The 18870-nt window shown below is 40.1% G+C and overlaps 1 protein-coding gene across 4 annotated transcripts in view; it reads left to right on the top strand.

Annotated features, from left to right (window-relative positions):
• Nucleotides 1-18870, top strand: part of mmut (methylmalonyl-CoA mutase) — a 50028-nt gene that overhangs the window by 16575 nt on the left and 14583 nt on the right. For all 4 annotated transcript variants that reach the window (XM_002933563.5, XM_004914951.4, XM_004914952.3 and 1 more), the window contains exons 8-10: nucleotides 2516-2631; nucleotides 12135-12250; nucleotides 18160-18291. In XM_002933563.5, the coding sequence (XP_002933609.2) occupies nucleotides 2516-2631; nucleotides 12135-12250; nucleotides 18160-18291 (364 nt within the window). The remainder of the gene's footprint in view (nucleotides 1-2515; nucleotides 2632-12134; nucleotides 12251-18159; nucleotides 18292-18870) is intronic.

Below are 18870 nucleotides of genomic sequence, written 5' to 3'. Positions count from 1 at the left end.
CCCCTGGCTGGTAGGTTTTAAGAAGCTTAGAAACACTGCTGGGTAGAAGGTAAGGTAGAATCATTATTAGGTGCCTTATGAATTGGCAGCTTCCAAGTGGTTTACATTTCACTGTCCTTGAGGGTGAAGACACATGGAGCTACTAGTAGCAGCTACTTGTCGAGGCTACTAAAATAGACAATGCTGATCATTTACTGATAATTGTCTCTACGTGTGTTTTAGCAGAGGCAATTCTCAGTATTGTCTATGGCAGGGGATTTTCTAGTGTTTATTAGCCGTTAAAACGTAGCTGCTACTAATAGCTCTGTTTGTCTTCACCCTTAATGTGGCCATACATGGGCCGATTGTAGCTGCCAATATCGGCAGCTTATCGGCCCGTGTAGGGGCAGATATTGACCGGCAGGTTAAAAGATTTAGTCGGATCGCTCGTTGATGCGGTCCCCGAACCGAGTGCCCCATTGCCGCCATTATAATTCAATCATTTGGCCCCAGGGCCAAACGATCGAATTAGCTTACATTTTCCCTGATATCGCCCACCAGTAGGTGGGGAAATCAGGAGAAGATCCACTCACTTGGCGACCTTGCCAAGCGAATGGATCTTTATGTGTATGGGCACCTTTACTTATGGGGCCCTGCAAATTTTTTAATTTGAATTCTCATCTCCTGTCTTTGTATTACACAGAGCAGCTGCTGTGCCACAGGCAGACAGCATGGATAATGGAAAATAACTGATACATTTCCTACTGGGCAAAATGGAAAAAATGTAAAGAGGAAAGGAAACCTGGCACAGCAAGGGATTCTGGGCACTAACTAGTACGTTCAAAGCATTAGGCCTCAAGCCACTGGCAGAGAAATGGTATTCTCTGGGCACAGTTCCATGAGTAGAATCTGTCAGTCTGCAACTGTGGAAATCCACAGGGGTTCAGTCTGAACCTCAAACCTAAAAGGCACTGGGTCAGGTGGGTTTAGGTAGGGCTGGATTATATGTGAGTATAAACAGGTATAGCGTGGTCTCTGGATTTCCAATAAGGAATTTTAGACTGTGACAATAGGGCTAAGGTAATAGAAGGGGTGCAGTCTTGTCAGTGGCATTAGTGCACAGGTAATAGAAGGGAGCAGTCTCGTCAGTGGCATTAGGGCACAGGTAATAGAAGGGAGCAGTCTCGTCAGTGGCATTAGGGCACAGGTAATAGAGTTCAGATCTTTTATTGTCAACTCAACCGCATAAGTCTTACACGGTGGGATGAAACTGTTACATTTCATGCCTCAAATAAAGAAAGACAATACACAACACATATTTTAACAAAGAGTGAATACAGTGTACTAAAAAACATAATAATAATAATAATGTTCAAAATAATGTTCGATTTCCAATGTGTCACCACAATACATAATCATATGTACCATTTCCTCTCCGCTGGGCCCAAATTACAGGCCCATAAAAGAAGGAACAATACACAACACATATTGCAGCAAAATAAGTCAATAAGGCAACAATGCAATGCTCAAATCAATGCAGTTCCAACATACTACATAGCAAATAACCATATTATCTTAATTCGTTTTCCAATTTTTATACAGCAGCAACATTGTGTGTTATTATAATAAAGTGCATATATTACATGTGAAAAAGAAAAAAAAAATAACCTGACCAGCCATGATAATAGAATAGAACAGTCTCGTCAGTCCGTGGGGGTAACTAGGGCTCATTTAGGGACAATGGGCAGATTGGCCTCAGCGTAGTAACTCTCAGCAACCAATCAGCAATTAAATTTAGTCTTCCACAAGTATGATAATAAAAAACATATCTTTGTTGCTATGGGTTACTGCACTAAGACACTTTAGCACAGTGTTAGTAAACAGGCTGCTGTGCATTAGAACTATATTGACTTTGCAGATTGTCACTCTCATTTTAGTAGGACAGAAATGTGTAATTTGAAGCAGGCATAACACACAAGACGCAAACAATTTACAATCTTCCTTGTTTTCTACCCACAATGCTAAGTTTTTTTCCCAGAATCCCCAGGACGATTGCAGCTCGACCTTTACTAATGGGCTTTATCAATTTTCGAGTTTGTGAATTCAGGTTTGTTTTTCTAAATCGAATATACTCAAATGGTCGCTTATTTATTAATAAGGAAAACTGGTTTTCATAAAAAACTTGAATATCTCGGCTTAACCAGCTCTAAAAACTCAAACAATTAGAGTTTGAGAATATGGCTTGACTTTGCCTATGAAAACTCCCATTGACTTCTGTGGAAACTCGCAAGGTTTTAGGGGTTTTTCACTTAATAAATATTAGACATTCGCGTTTTCAAACCATAGTTCAAATTTGAAGTGCAAAACAATCAATGGAGAAAAAAAAAGTCAAACTCGACCATTGATAAATCACTCGCTAAATGTGCCTGCTATGTTAGTGCCAAACACTGCTGGGAATTTTTCTTCATTTTGATTGGTGATGTTTTGTGTTGCTGGATACTTTACGTTGATACATTTTGTTATATAAAATAATCAGGTTCTGAAGTCATCGTCGGCGTGAATAAGTATAAGCTGGAAAAGGAAGAGTCTGTTGAGGTTCTTGCCATTGACAACACATCTGTTCGCAACCGACAGATCGAGAAGCTTGAGAAGGTAGGTTACCTTCTTATTGTATGATTACAGGAGCCGTGGGTGGCCCCATCACTGCATCAGTCTCTAGACTATTGTGAGGGATACAGAAACATTTTTTAGGTTCTGGAATTATCATTATTAGCAAGTATTTACAAAAAGTGCCAACATATTCCACAGTATTAAACAATAGGAATAGGAACAATGGCATGAAGCATACAGATTACATACAAATACATCAGTTAAAAAATATGCAGCCTTTAATGATGTTTAATGTAATAATATGGTTTGGAACAGTTCCCTAAGCCCCGCCCCCTGTTCCCCTGCTGATTGGCTGACAACAGTAGTCGCCTGTCCTCAGCCTTTACAAAAACTTTAAGTATGATGTCGAGAATGCTACACTGATACAATTTGCAGTTGATCTTCATTTTTTATTTGTGTTTTTTTTTTTTATTATTTAGCTTTTTGTTCAGTTGCTATGGTCTAACTTAACCTAGCAACCAGGCAGTGATTTGAAAGAGAGACAGGAATATAAATAGAGGAGGGCCTAAATAAAATGAAAAGTAATAGAAAAAGAACAATAACAATAAAATTGTACCCTCACAGAGTAATAGTTTTTTTGGCTTTGGATGTCAGTGAAAGCTGGAAAGAGTCAGAAGAAACAGACAAATAATTAAAAACACTATACAAAATTAAAAATGAAGACCAATTGAAAAGTTTCTAACAATAGGTAATTCTATAGCATGCTAAAAGTTTAAAGCGAATCACCCCTTTAAAGTGTCCATACTTGCCCTTATGTGATACTGGGGTCTAACATCTTCCTATTACCTTATCATTTACCTGGAGTGTATCATATGTGTACCAACCAAACCAGATAATGTCTTCTATGGGTTTGATCCAAAAACAACTGAACAGATCATGATCAGAAACTCCCATTTAGCTAATGTACTGTATAATACAGAATGGGGAAAAACTTGCCTTTGTAACTAAATCGGTCTGTGATTTGCCATTTGGTTTAAAGGGAAGATCCCATAGCACTTCTCTTCCCTGCCCAATCCGTTACAGGTATGGGATCTATTATCCCTAAACCCCCTTATCCAGAAAGTTCCGAATTACGGGAAGGCCATCTCCCATAGACTCCATTATAAGCAAATAATTCTAATTTTTAAAAATGATTTCCTTTTCTCTGTAATAATAAAACAGTACCTGTACTTGATCCCAACTAAGATATAATTACCCCTTATTGGGGCAGAACAGCCCTATTGGGTTTATTTAATGGTTAAATGATTCCCTTTTCTCTGTAATAATAAAACAGTACCTGTACTTGATCCCAACTAAGATATAATTACCCCTTATTGGGGCAGAACAGCCCTATTGGGTTTATTTAATGGTTAAATGATTCCCTTTTCTCTGTAATAATAAAACAGTACCTGTACTTGATCCCAACTAAGATATAATTACCCCTTATTGGGGGCAGAACAGCCCTATTGGGTTTATTTAATGGTTAAATGATTCCCTTTTCTCTGTAATAATAAAACAGTACCTGTACTTGATCCCAACTAAGATATAATTACCCCTTATTGGGGTAGAACAGCCCTATTGGGTTTATTTAATGGTTAAATGATTCCCTTTTCTCTGTAATAATAAAACAGTACCTGTACTTGATCCCAACTAAGATATAATTACCCCTTATTGGGGCAGAACAGCCCTATTGGGTTTATTTAATGGTTAAATGATTCCCTTTTCTCTGTAATAATAAAACAGTACCTGTACTTGATCCCAACTAAGATATAATTACCCCTTATTGGGACAGAACAGCCCTATTGGGTTTATTTAATGGTTAAATGATTCCCTTTTCTCTGTAATAATAAAACAGTACCTGTACTTGATCCCAACTAAGATATAATTAATCCTTATTGGGGGCAGAACAGTCCTATTGGGTTTATTTAATGGTTAAATGATTCCCTTTTCTCTGTAATAATAAAACAGTACCTGTACTTGATCCCAACTAAGATATAATTAATCCTTATTGGGGGCAGAACAGTCCTATTGGGTTTATTTAATGGTTAAATGATTCCCTTTTCTCTGTAATAATAAAACAGTACCTGTACTTGATCCCAACTAAGGTATAATTAATCCTTATTGGGGGCAGAACAATCCTATTGGGTTTATTTAATTTTTAAATGATTTTTTAGTAGACTTAAGGTATGGAGATCCAAATTACAGAAAGATCCCTTATCCAGAAAACCCCAGGTCCAGAGCATTCTGAATAATGGGTTCCATACCTGTATATCATTCATGAGCTTAGTCCGTATTTTAGGTAATCTCTACAGCACGACTAATGTAAAGATCTCTAGTATTGATATCCAAAGTGTTATTTGTCTAAAAATTATTCATGGAACAGAGAAATGGAAGCAGGCTTATGCTTTTTTTAGTCTTGGCTACCGGCAGCTTTGGGTTAACTAGAGGAAAAATACAGGACAGACTTTAACAAGAGAATTGTGGGCACACTGCAAAATGTTGGAAAAATGTTGGAAATGTTGCTGCTTGGCAGGTGATAAAATCTAAATGTAAAATGTGTCTGTTAAACTGACAATATATGTGGGGTGAATTGTCTTGTCCTTTTATCACAATTTTTTCATCCGGGTTCTATCTTGCTAACAACGTAAGCTCTCAGCACCCACTACTGCAAGAACACCCACCTCTTTTCAATTACATTTGAATGTCACAGGATGAGCCTCAGATTGCGATAAACGCCGTAATAAAATAGTTTCTAGGATCAAGGCAGAAAAGCACCTGGGAAAAAATCATTAAAAAAAAAAAACAAAGCAGAATTTATATAGAAAAAAATGTGTTAATGCAGTAGGAAACTGCAAATGGAAGGCAGGGACAATGCAAGGCTGGTAATTATATTTAATTTAATGGAATCATTACAGAAAAGAATTGCACAGGGCTGATAAGTTATTGCAGGGATCCCCAATATTTCTTACGCGTGAGCAACAGTCAAATGTAAAAAGACTTGGGGAGCAACACAAATATCATAAAAGTTCATGGAGGAGCCAAATAAGGGCTGTGATTGGCTATTAAGCAGCCTCTCTGCACCCTATCAGCTTACAGGGGCTTTATTTGGTAAGAAATCTTGTTTGTGTTCAACCAAAACTTGCCACCAAGTCAGGAATTCAAAAATAACTCCCTGGTTTGGGGGCTCTGAGAGCAACACCCAAGGGGTTGGGGAGCAACATGTTGCCCCCGAGCCACTGGTTGGGGATCACTGAGTTATTGGCTACTGCCTTGTTATGCCTAGTGCAGCTAAAGGTGGCCATACACTCTAAGATCCTCTTGTTTGGAACGGTCACCAAGCGAACGAATCTTCTCCCTATATGCCCACCTAGGGGTGGGCAGTACCAAGCTAATTTGATTGTTTGGCCCTATTGCATGGGCGTTGTTAGATCGGGGGGGACACATCAACGATCCAACGGAAAAATCAAACCTGGCCATTCTCGATCTGACCAATTACAGGCTAGATGTTGGTCATGGAGGCCCGTTGGTGGTGCCCATACAAAGGCAGATAAGATGCCGAATCGGGTCAGATTAATTGTTCTAGTTCTCGTCTAAGTTAGTTCCTAAGGAGCCACTTAACCTCCAAGTATATTTTTGCAGTACCCTGAGAAAACACAACCATGTTTATAACGTGCCAGTTCCTTGCAAAGGTGATTCTTATGGAGGCAGAGAGGGAGGAGACACCTAGGGGCTGATTTACTAATCCACGAATCCGAATGGGAAAAATTTGGATTGGAAAACGAACATTTTGCGACTTTTTCGTAGCCGTTACGACTTGCGCGAATTGTCGCAACTTTTTCATAGCCATTACAAATTTCGTGAATTGTCGCGACTTTTTCGTATTGAGTGCTCAAAAAAGTCGCAAAATACCGATCATTACGAAAAAAACGCATTTGGACGCTTTTCGGACGTTCGTGGATTAGTAAATGTGCCCCCTAGTCTTATTTATCAACACTGGGCACATTTGCCCATGGGAGTAACCCATAGTAACCTAACAGTGATTGACTTTTTTCAGCCATCTGCAGGTAGAACAACAATGCAACAATTTGATTGGTTGCCATAGGTAACTGCCCATGGGCAAATTTGCCCATTGTAGATAAATGACCATCTTTAGAAATACAAGGGGTTTGAGTGTCAAATACATGTAAAACTGAAACTTACTGCATTACATAAACACGTGGATGCCCCACTCTTCCTTACATACGTATTCAGTGTGATGGATAATGGAGAGAAGGCTCTGCCATAATTCATCTGATTCCTTGAACATGACGCCTATGAAGTCACGTGGATTACATTAAAGTGGAGGCTTCAAAGTTTGCCCTCAGGCTTCCTAAACAAAAGGCCGTTGCCCAGTTGGGTCAGCCAGTAGACGTGCATGGGTTTAATCACAATGGCAGTTCTCTTTTATTACTACTAAAGAAGCCTACAATTCCAACAATTCAAGTGTTGGCTCCATGTAACTGATCGTTAAAGGGGAACTGTGCTATATACATCAAGCAACTACATCATAAGCAACTTTGCAATATACATCAATTAAAAATATCCAGCCTTTTCATGATGAGTAATAATATGGTTTGCAACAGTTCCCTAAGCCCCGCCCCCTGTTTCCCTGCTGTTCTGGCTGACTACTTTGTGACTCAAATAAAATGTAACAGTAGTCGCCTGCCCTCAGCCTTCAGCCTGCAGCCTCCCAATCCCACACTTGATGTCAATAAGGAAAGGAACACAATGCATTGTGGGTTATGTAGTTCCTGCATGCTGTCTGTAAGCTGTGGACAAGTTGTTTACATTTGTAACATCAATGTTTTAGTCTCTCCTCCCCTGCCAGGATTTCAAATAATGCAGAAAGAGAAGAACTGTTTTGCAGCTGGATTTCAGCATATAAAAATGGTATTTATTCCTGCATTTTGAATTGATTACAGTGATAGGGATATTAGGGGTTTCTGTGTTGTGTGGGGCTCTTTAACAAATTTTGGTTTGGAAGCCAGCGTTCCCCTTTAAATTGCTGTAGATATAGGGGAACTGTATTGCTGTACATGTCAGTATGATTCATATGTCAACTAATCATAATAAACCTAGAAGCATAGATGTGTATAAACACAAACATAGCAGAGAGAAGTGTTTGCCCAGAAGGCAAATCAAGGACACTTGGGAGAGAGAGAAAATAGAAAGTGTAAATGAGAGAACAAAAATGTTAGAAAAGAGAAACCTTGCTTATAAACTATTAACACACTATTATAAATGCCTCAAAGATTCTTAAAGGGGTGTTAAAACCAATGTTGAATATTTAATATTTATATTAAAGGAAAGAGTGGCGCAAAATAAAGGAGCGGGGCTTATTCAGCGATACATGCAAATAAAAATGCCTGCCCAACTCAGTGAGGGGTCGGGAACCTTTTTGGCTGAGAGAGCCTTAAACACCACACATTTTAAAATGTAATTCCGTGAGAGCCATACAATATGTTTGGCCCCAGATGCTGCGGGGCAAGGTAGGGTGGGTCCCAAAGATGCAGGATGCGGTGCAGAGGAGGGCGTGGCCTGCACTTGGCGGATAGAAGACGTGTTCTAAGGCTTAGAACACGTCTTCTATCCACCGAGCGCAGGGGCAAGGTAGGGTGGGTCCCAAGGATGCCGGATGCGGAGGAGTGCGTGGCCTGTCCTCGGCGGATAGAAGACGTGTTCTAAGGCTTAGAACACGTCTTCTATCCGCCAAGCGCAGGCCACGCCCCAGTTATTTTTTTTTATTAAAGATTTGGCAGCGAGCCAGATGCAGCCATCAAAAGAGCCACATCTGGCTCGCGAGCCATAGGTTCCCTACCCCTGCCCTAGCTCAACAGGCTATTCTTACTGACACATTGAGACCCATGGCAGCCAACCATCAGTGTAGTTTTATTCATAATACAGCTGTATACAGTTCTGAACATTTGTACCTGTCTTGTCTGTGCTGTGGGGCGAGGAGAGACTAATGGGACAATTGATGAAAAATGGTCCTGGAGAACAGGGAAGGACTTTATCAGAGCGCATAGATACAGGGGTCCATTCATGATACCACAAATTTTGTGTGGTCAAAATCACAATTGGAAAAAATTCGGAGTAACCACAATAATTTCTGATGTGCTAAAATGTCAAGAAAATTATTTTCTCGGTCGTATGAAAATATCGTGGTTGCGATCCAAAAGTCACAAAATTTTCAGATCCGAAGGATCGTAAACGGCGCAAAACCCTATCTGGCTTTGAAACCTTCAATGCAAGATTTTGGAAGCCTTCCATAGGACTTAATGGTACTCTGCAGATCCAACCTGGCCAAAAGTTACTCAGGATACCGAAGCTTGAATGAATTACGAAATGTTCCTAGTCGTCCATGAAAGAGTCGTGAAATTTTAACGAAATTATTGTGGACATAACAAAAAGTTATATAAATTAGAAAAAATACGATTTTTTTCTGAAAAAAAAATTTTGTGGTTTCATGAATTGACCCGATAGTGTTTGAGGTCATACTGTTAATTCCTGATACAAATCGCATGCAGGGATTAATAATTTGGATAATTGTTTTGTGGGCTGAATTGGTTCACTCTTGGGAGATGCCTTAGTAAATCCTAAATATTCAGAATTATTGTTAGAAAGCCACAAACACAATGGGCATATAGGCACTCAGGGATCTCCACAGGGGTCACAAAAGGTAAAACTTCAAAGTTACATTGAAACATCTCCATATTCCCTACGCATTTCATGCCCTAAGGGCTTAATGGGCAGAATTATTGTTACCACTGTAAAATTTGTTGACCAAATTAGCCTATGACCTAAGTACCAGAAGGGTATGAAACGCGTAAGGCAGAATCCTGTGGGGTTTGTATGTTTTTTTTAATATGGATACTTAAATACATTTTCTAAACTTGTAGTAGTGAGTTTGGGATACTTTATTGATATGGAATGTAGGTATGTCCTTTAATCTGAGGGTAGTATCCCATTAACTCTGTTCCCTTTTTGATTGGCCAGTTTTGACCTCCATTAGCAGTTATTTGTGATAAAATAGCCCCAGTGTCTAAAAGTCCTACCACTGAATTTGCCAGGTAAATCATTGTTTATCTGTTGTCTTATTTTGATGTCATGCTAAAAATCCAACTGGTCTCTTTTATGATGATCTGAGCTCCATTTAGTAATGAGCAGGTTGACCTAAAAGCAACAGCACCCACAGGTTTACCTACAGGTTAGGCTAGTTCAGGCCTAGAAGGTGCTTGTTTTGGCAGGTGGTGGGATAGAGCTCAACCAGGGCTCCTACCATGTGGTGGTGTAATAGTGATGGCCCTATAGTGGCTGATCCCCTATGATATGTTATCGGAAGGGAGTCAGTTGGGTGCAGTTTGTAATGTAGAATAAGACTTCAGTTGGGTGCAGTTTGTAATGTAGAATAAGACTTCAGCCTGGGTTGGGTGCAGGTTGGGAAGTAGTGGGTTAGGCTCAGGTTCAGATAGGAACAATTCTATATATTGGTATTGAGAAGGAAGTTTTAGGCTAATGGCACATCACGTTTCTCATGGCAATGGGAATCACTTGAAACTGGCAGAATGGGAGATTTCCCACTATTCCCACCTGAATGTGTTCTTGTCCCCATTTATAGAGGAAAAATCACTTGTGTTCCATTTTTTTCATTTTGGTTCTATACACGTTTTAGCCCAGCTGGGGTGTCATTTTTTATTTTTTGTGAAATTATATTTCTGTTGCACCTATTGACGCGACCCACTGTGGGGACTCTGGAATTGCTGCCATGTTTCAGGGGGCAGTAAATCGAGGGTTCCCGGTATTAATACTCACACTTGTGCATGATTCAGTAGAGGCAGGAATTACACAATGGCGCTTAGTGCAACTATATAGAGGTGCAAGAAGCCCGTTCTGCCACGTGCATTACTGAACTGCAACATTTGGGTCTGTTCTAGCACAACCAGACTTGCGTTTGAAAATGCGCCCTATAATCAATATTACGCACATCATAAAAGAAATGTTATAATTCTGAATAGAGGCCATTGTATTCTAATATCAATGAACATATTTGGGTCTGAGCCCAGAGAGAAGTCATGGCATACAAATTGTGGGACCACAAGTCACTATACTGTATGCATTCATTCCCTATATCATTTGTCGATATTTTGATTTACTTTATAAGTATTTTTACATTTAATGCTATTTAAACCTTTTGCTTACACCCTATTGCTATGAAAAGAAGATTTATATTTTCTTTATTATGAGCCATGTATTTAAACATACCTGGCAATAAAATGTCCCTTAGTACCCAGAAATGTATGGATTATTTATAGCATCCCCTGAAGCCATGTCACATCCATGCCATTTACTTATAGTCGTACACTGTCTGACAGCTGGAATTTATTATCAGCGCGGAACCAAAAGCATCTCGCATACTGATATATTCCCACTCCAAAAATAGCACTATGGCTGTGGGATCTGTTATATGGAAACCTGTTACACTGTGATATGCAATTCCTATAGTCCTCAGTGTTAACAATAATTTTTTCGATTTCCTTTTTTATTCTGTCATATAAAGACAGTGCCTTGTGCTTGATTATAATTAAAGAGATACTGACACCAGAAATGTAACCTCTTTATTACAACTCATAACTCTGTCTTTGCATGCTTTTAATGATTTTGCCATAAAGGTATTTGCCTGATGCTTTTACATCGAAATCCCATGTTCCACTATGAGGGGGCGGCCATATTTGTGCAGCAGGAGTCCGTTAGCATTAGAAGCTACTGTATTACTGACAGGCTGAGAAGGGACAGTCAGGTTGGCAAAACAGTCAGGGTTAGGAACTTAAAGTATCAGTTACTTACAAAAGCAGCCCTATTAGAGAAAAACAGGACCTATAGTTAACTTTGTACATTCATATTTTGAAGAGTAGTTTTTTAGCGTCTGTATTACTTTAAAGGGATTCTGTCATGATTTGAATGGGGCACTTTTTATTTCTAAATGACACTGTTACACAGCAAATAATTCCCTCTGCCATTTAACCTTTTATTCTTGAACCAACAAATGTATTTGTAGCTGTAATATTGGTGTGTAGGCGCCATCTCAGTGCATTGTGCCTGAGTCTGAGCTTTCAGCCAGCGCTACACATTAGAACTGCTTTCAGCTAACCTATTGTTTCTCCTACTCCCATGTAACTAGAGGAGTCCCAAGCCGGACTTGGATTTCTTACTATTGAGTGCTATTCTGATACCTACTGGGAGCTGCTATCTTGCTCCCTTCCCATTGTTCTGCTGATCGAGGAGGCCAAATTTTAATTGATGTGTTATCATTTGTTAGTATTTACTGATCTAGTGCTGTTAGAATAAAGAATACAAACATTGCCACTATAACTGTACCAGGTTCCAGTATTAAGAACTGAAAAGAACAGAAAGAAAAATCTTTATGATAAATATGTATCATACAGTTCATATTCTTGTGTCTCTATCAGGTAAAAGCCTCCAGAGATAATGCTGCTGCTCAACAGTGTCTATCTGCCATCACCGAATGCGCTGCTACAGGGAAAGGAAACATCTTGGGCCTTGCAGTTGAAGCTGCCCAGGCAAGGTAATCATCTTGATATATTTCACCCAGTTATAGACCTACCCCATGTCTGAGGAGCAAACAGATTGTATGAAACAAGGACTGTGTTTTATTGCTGGACTGAGTATGAGAAACACAGCACTGTGAGGGGTGAATGCCCAGTGTAAATGTCAGGGTGAAATTTGGCGTCAAAATGAATTTGATATGTTAGATATTCTTGGAACTATGGTTCTACCACAACATTTTCTTAAATCTTACACAAAGGCTAGACCTCCAAATACACTATACAGGGGATGCAGAAGGGTTCCACCTGGAGCTAAGCTGGTTATTCTAACTAGCTGATCCCATGGTTGTTGGAAGGTTCCCCTGTCAGCATGTCTAATGGCTTTGATCTGATCTGCACCTTCTAAGGGGCCCATTCATTAAAGCACGAATTTCAGATTGCTAAAAGTACAATTGGAAAAAAATCGGAGCAACCACGATAATTTCGAAAATGTCACGAAAAAATTTGTTTCTTGGACGTACGAAAATATTGTGGTTACGATCCGAAAGTTACAAAATTTTCGAATCTGAACGATCTGACTTTGAAAGTTCAATGCATGATTTTGGAAGCCTTCCATACGACTCAATGGCACTCTGCAGCTCCAAGTTTCGTAGTTGTTGCGAAAAGTACGACTTTTTTGTGGAATAACTAAAGTATCACGAAAAAGTTGTACTATTTTAATGATATTATCGTTAACAGTATGAAAAGTTCTAAACTTTAGAAAAAATACGATTTTTTTCCAATCGTGGCCATCGTACTTTAATGAATGGGCGTCTAAATATCTTCCTACTTATCTATCTCCATGTCTGGCCCAGAGGTCTATAGCAGTAGATGTCAAACATTTTTAATCCAAGCCCCTCCCTTAGAGGTCCAGCCTTTGTATAAGCTTTAGGAAAACATTGGTGTATCAGTCATTTAGCCTTAGTTTCAAGAATATCTAACGTATCGGATTCATTTGACTTCAGACTTCATCCTAACTGTCGTGTAGACAGGTGTATCTAAAAGGCATTTACCCCAAATCTTTTCTCAACTGGCATTTAGGTTGAGCCCTCCTGGGCGACCAGTTTGGGAAACACTAGGCTATAGTAACGTGTGCCATATGTCTGTCCATGAGTGTGTCCATGTTACACATTTGATCATTTGACTCAGGGTCCAGGGCTGTAGAGTTATGATGAATGACCAACTGTGCTATCCCTGTGTTTTTGGTTTGACCTGTCAGACCGGGATCATTCATATCATGGCTGCAGATATAGTGCAGTGGCATCCGAAGGAGGTTTCACTTTAAAAACCACATGTATTGGGCAGCTGGTCGTTACATTCTAATTGGGTAAAATTAGGTTTTCAGTTGGACCATAGCAGCAGAAGGCACCAAATGAATAGTTCATACATAAACACTCTTACTGCTTACGTGAATGAACACATCATGACAAATTGTTTGTCACACTTATTGCGTGTCTATGTTAACATCTTAATTCAACTCAAGTCATTTTCTGGCAACGGGGATGGGGGGGAAATAATTGTAATTCTGTGGTAAATCTGCAACAGTGTCATCACCTCTATTTCTAGATAAGATCTCTAAGCCGTTTTGAAATTGTGCAATTTTTGCCCATTGCACACAATGTTTTTTCTCTGATATGTTCTGTCATGTGGCATTTTATATTGCCCTCCTGGCACAACCCACAGCTCGGCCTTTCAGATTAAATCCTGTTAATAACTAGGGTTAGTAGCTTTGACGTTTCCACTCGCACAGTGGAACCCCTAATCCTGTAACCGCTTATCTGTGGGTGGAGGAAAGCCATGCGATTTGGCACCTTAATGGGCTTGGAACAGTAGATGTTTGGAGAGCAATAATATTTTTACTGTGAATTATCTATTTTTTAGGCATGTATGCCTACTGTTTCCTTCTTGTGCTTGAAAGACATTTCCTTAATTGGATAATGCACTTTTATACTAGGAACCAAAGTCCTGAATTGAATGTGATATAGAGCTAGGACGGACATCCCACCACTTAAGGGGGAAGACGCACAGGGTGATTAGTCCCCGAAGATTTAAAAAGTCGGTAGCAGCCACTAACCACTGCCATAGAGTAATATACTAGTCATCGCGACTAATCACGCATTTTTTGTGGTGTGCCGATTAGCCGCTGCACTAAGAGACATACAGAGCTACTTGTAGCAGTTACTTGTCACGGCTACCAAAAATAGTTAATGCTAATCATTTACTGCTAATTGTCTCTACTGTATGTGTGTTTTAGCAGAGGCAATTCTCATTATTGGGTATTTTCTGGCGTTCAGTAGCCGCGACAAGTAGCTGCTACTAAGTAACTCCGTGTGTTCATGCCCTTGGACTGAATGATTAAGGTATTAGGACCTAATCCTAATCTGTTCAGGCCTCAATCTGTTCCACTGAAGCTGGCCAACACATACCAATAAAATCATATCTGTATGTTGGTCAGATGGTTGCTTTGTAACATGGATATTGGTTAGATAATTTTAAACATATTAAATATATTTTATCTGTGGATGCTTCAATGCTTGATGCAGTAGAAGATTAAGAGGAGCGGCACTTAGGGCAATGTCACCTGCGATAGATCTCTGCTACCGCGGGCGACTAATCTCTCCGAAATGCCTTTCCACCGGCTGTTACCCTAAAGGATCTGTTACTAAGCCATATGTGGTTTGATATTAGCTGCTAATTCAGCCTCTCTTGACTAAAGGATGCCATACACGGGCCGATTCTAGCTGCCGATATCGGTCCCTTAGACCTATTCGGCAGCTTATCGGCCCGTGTATGGGCACTAACGACGGGCCTGCCCGACCGACATCTGTAATCGCCCAGATCTCGATTTCGCAGGTTTGAAAATGAGTCTGATCGGGGACCTTATCAGTTCATTGATGCGGTCCCCGAAACAACGGACACCTATACCTGTCGTTATAATTCGATCGTTTGGCCTGATCATTAGCCAATATCGTGGATATCTGGAGAAGCCAAGTGAGAGGATCTTAGCCTGTTTGGCCACCTTAAGGATGATCAAAGCTGGCCCGTTTCACTATGCCAAAAAATTTTAACCAAACCAATCAAAAGCTGCTTAAAGTCATTTAGATAGTGATCAGGCTAGACAAAAAAATAGCCAGTGTATGAGGTCTATAATGAGTTAAAGCAACACAAGCAGGTGGTTTATTTCCCCTTTTATCATCAGTGCACTTAAGGTGTGTGCCTATGCACAAACTGATTTATGCACGCTCTTAATTCCACTCTGCACTTATTTTTGTCCATACACTAACAAGAAATGATTGGGAACATTAACTGAATTAATGTTTAATTTACTACTAAGTGAGAGAGAAGCCAATACAGGGGAGAATATAAAAACCAACCTCATCCTTATTGCTTAGGATTTCTCCTCCGGATAGAGCATTGCTCCTGAATGATGGACAGAATAAAGAATTTAGGGTATTGTTTAATTCGCTAGGATGAAATGATGCAGCGGCAATGAGACATCAGGTCATGGCGTGGGCCATACATGTCTATTGCATCCCCATTATGTTCTCTCCCGGGCGTCACACTTACTTAAAGCTTCTCAGATGCGCCAGTGACAAATGACATGCATTGGATTTTCATGGTTGACCTATATGAACTGGTGCTGTTCCAGGCGAAGAATTAGCTAAACCGATAGTGACAGCCTTTTGGCAAAGACCTTGAGACTTTAGATAAAGAGGCGTCTAGTCTACGTCAGAATCGTAGATTAAACGTGGCGTTCCATGCCTCGAGGGACACGTAATAATACAGGCACGCGTTGGGGGTATTATCTAGGATACACCATAGATAAAGTATTTCATCCAGGAAATCTCTTTATCTGAAATGGGTTTTCTCTTTAGAGATGTGTCTGCTAAAAAGGCATAGAAAAGTAAAGCCAGATACAAATAATATGTTTCATTTGTTTTATTTTAAATGGGACGTTCAACTTTTTGAATGAGGTAGAATTCATTTCTCAATTGCTGGTTCTGACAGTTAAAAACAATGTAATGGTGCCCTGAATGCTTTTTCACAGGTGGATCCAGCTGGGCAGAGAATGGGAAAGAATATGTGCACTGCCTTCTGTAATAATTCCATTTACAAACCACTTATAGACCATCGAAAATTTGTTATTGGAAATGTTGCGTAGAATTTTGCAAGACTATTTTGGTGTAAAGCAGTGATCCCCAACCAGTGGCTCAGGGGCAACATGTCAGTGGCCTCCAAGTTGGTGCCCATTTTGAAATTTTTGGCTTGGAGGCAAATTATGGAAGCAGAGACACAGTTTTACCACAAGCAGACCCTCCTACAGGCCAGCAGTCCCCATGGGGCTACCAAATAGCCAATCACCGCCCTTATTTGGCCCCCAAAGAAGTTTTTTCATGCTTGTGTGGCTCCCCAACGCTTTTTACATCTGTGTGTGGCTCACGAGTAAACAAAAGGTTGCGGATCCCTGGTGTAGAGTTATAGAGAGTTAAACGTATATATTTATTTCCTTCTATGGCCATGGTACTGGCTCAGCTTGCAATTAAAGGCTTGTCTGACCAGCCATTGTCTCTTACGCAGGCTAGCCACAAATATCACTTCCACCCATAGACTACCTATTGTGTTATGTCCAGTTTAACAGGGCTATAAATAGAATTATGCATAGCAGGAACAGCAAGCCATGAGTTTGCTCTTCAGAAATACATATTAAGCCAAATCTGACATCTGGTACTGTCTCCTAAGGGCCCTATACCTAAAAATGAACCTATTTCTGCCAGGTTAGTCCACTGTTTATATCTGCCCACCAGTCGTCAGCCAGCCACAGCACTGATGGGACTTTTCCACCCAAACACAACTTGAGCTTTTTAAAAAGTAAACATAATTTCAAGCAACTTTGCAATATACATAAAATATAATAAAAGTATGCAGCCTTTTCATGATGAAATTTCATATTTTGTAATGTAATAATCTGATTTGGAACAGTTCCCTAAGCCCCGCCCCTGTTCCCCTGCTGATCTGGCTGACTACTTTGTGACTCAAATAAAACGTAACAGTAGTCATCTGCCCTTAGCCTGCCTTCAGCCTGCATCCTCCCAATCCCACAATCCCCTGCCCACGTGATGTCAATAAAGAATGGAACACAATGTATTGTGGGTTATGTAGTTCCTGCATGCTGTCTGTAAGCTGTGGACAAGTTGTTACAATCTGTAACATCACTGTTTTAGTCCCTCCTCCCCTGCCAGGATTTCAAATGATGCAGAAAGAGAAGAACTGTTTTGCAGCTGGATTTCAGCATATAAATGGGATTTATTCCTACATTTTGAAGGAACAGATTACAGTGATGGGTATATTAGGGGTTTCTGTGTTGTGTGGGGCTCCTTAACAAATTTTGGTTTGGAAGCTGGATTCCCTTTCAAGGTACAGCCTACAGTGCCTGTTTGTCGGAAAAATATTCAGTAGGACTGGCCAGCAGAATATAAAATATAATCCTTACGTTAGTGCTTTCAAAAGAATTGCCTTTTATTTAAATTTATACCAGCAGGAAAAAAAATATTGCCTTAGATGGTTAGAAAAGCTGCCAAGAATAAAGATTGCTCATGCTGTAGGCACAATGCTCAAAATAACCAATGTATTGGCAGATTTACATTTTTATGCTTTTTGTCATTTTTTACAAGCTGGGGGCTAATTATTTTTTTATGGTTAGCTCTGTCCTCACTGTGTCCAACTTGTGTGTAAATGAAACATAGAACTTTCTATCTGACCAGAAATTGTAAATATATGCACAGTGTACCTTTAGAAATAGACCTACTTAGTAGTGGGGTTTCCCTTCAATAAAACTATAAGTGTGGTTAATGAAGGCAGAGAATGAAATGAACATGTTTGGCATTACTAGGTGCACAGTTGGGGAAATAACAGATGCTATGAAGAAGGTATTTGGTGAGCACAAAGCCAGTGATCGAATGGTGAGTGGAGCCTATCGGCAAGAGTTTGGGGAGAGTGAAGAGATCTCCTTTTCCATCAGCAGGTAAGGCTTGTATTACTAGTTACCTTCTATGTTGGGAAAGGGCTAAGGGCAGGAATATGGGGGACGTCTAGTGACAAGGACATTGGGGACACAACACAAAGTCACAGAACAGGCTAGGAAACACGCATATGTGGAACAGTGGTCAGAGGAAGATACTGGGAAAGGCTACAGTGGGCGAAGGCCAAAGGAGAATGCTAAGAACTGAGTGCCACTGGGCTCTCCCTAAAGTGCCACCAGCTCTCCCACACAGCAAGGAACACAGTAGGATGGCTGCAGTGGCACAAACTTGTTCTTGTCACTAGACGTCCCATTAAAACAATAGCCAGGAAACCCCAGTTTTGACTTCCCTTGTACTATAAGCCTTAAAGGAGAAGGAAAGGCTAGTAAAGAGTTAATCTCGAGCTGCAGGCATACCTTCAGTTGTCTCAATAGTGCCCTTACGTCTCCCCATATTTCACCTGTTCAGAAGATCGTAAGCCAAACAGGAAGAAAAACCACTGAGCTGTGTAGAAAGAAGAAAGAAGAAGAAAGTTCCCATAATGCCTCACTCCTGCACAGACACCCAGACCTACTGAACAT

The sequence above is a fragment of the Xenopus tropicalis genome, chromosome 5 (assembly GCF_000004195.4).
Source record: "Xenopus tropicalis strain Nigerian chromosome 5, UCB_Xtro_10.0, whole genome shotgun sequence".
NCBI lineage: Eukaryota > Metazoa > Chordata > Amphibia > Anura > Pipidae > Xenopus > Xenopus tropicalis.
Note: the sequence above shows the minus strand (reverse complement) of the source record. Positions and strands in the feature narration are given on the sequence as shown.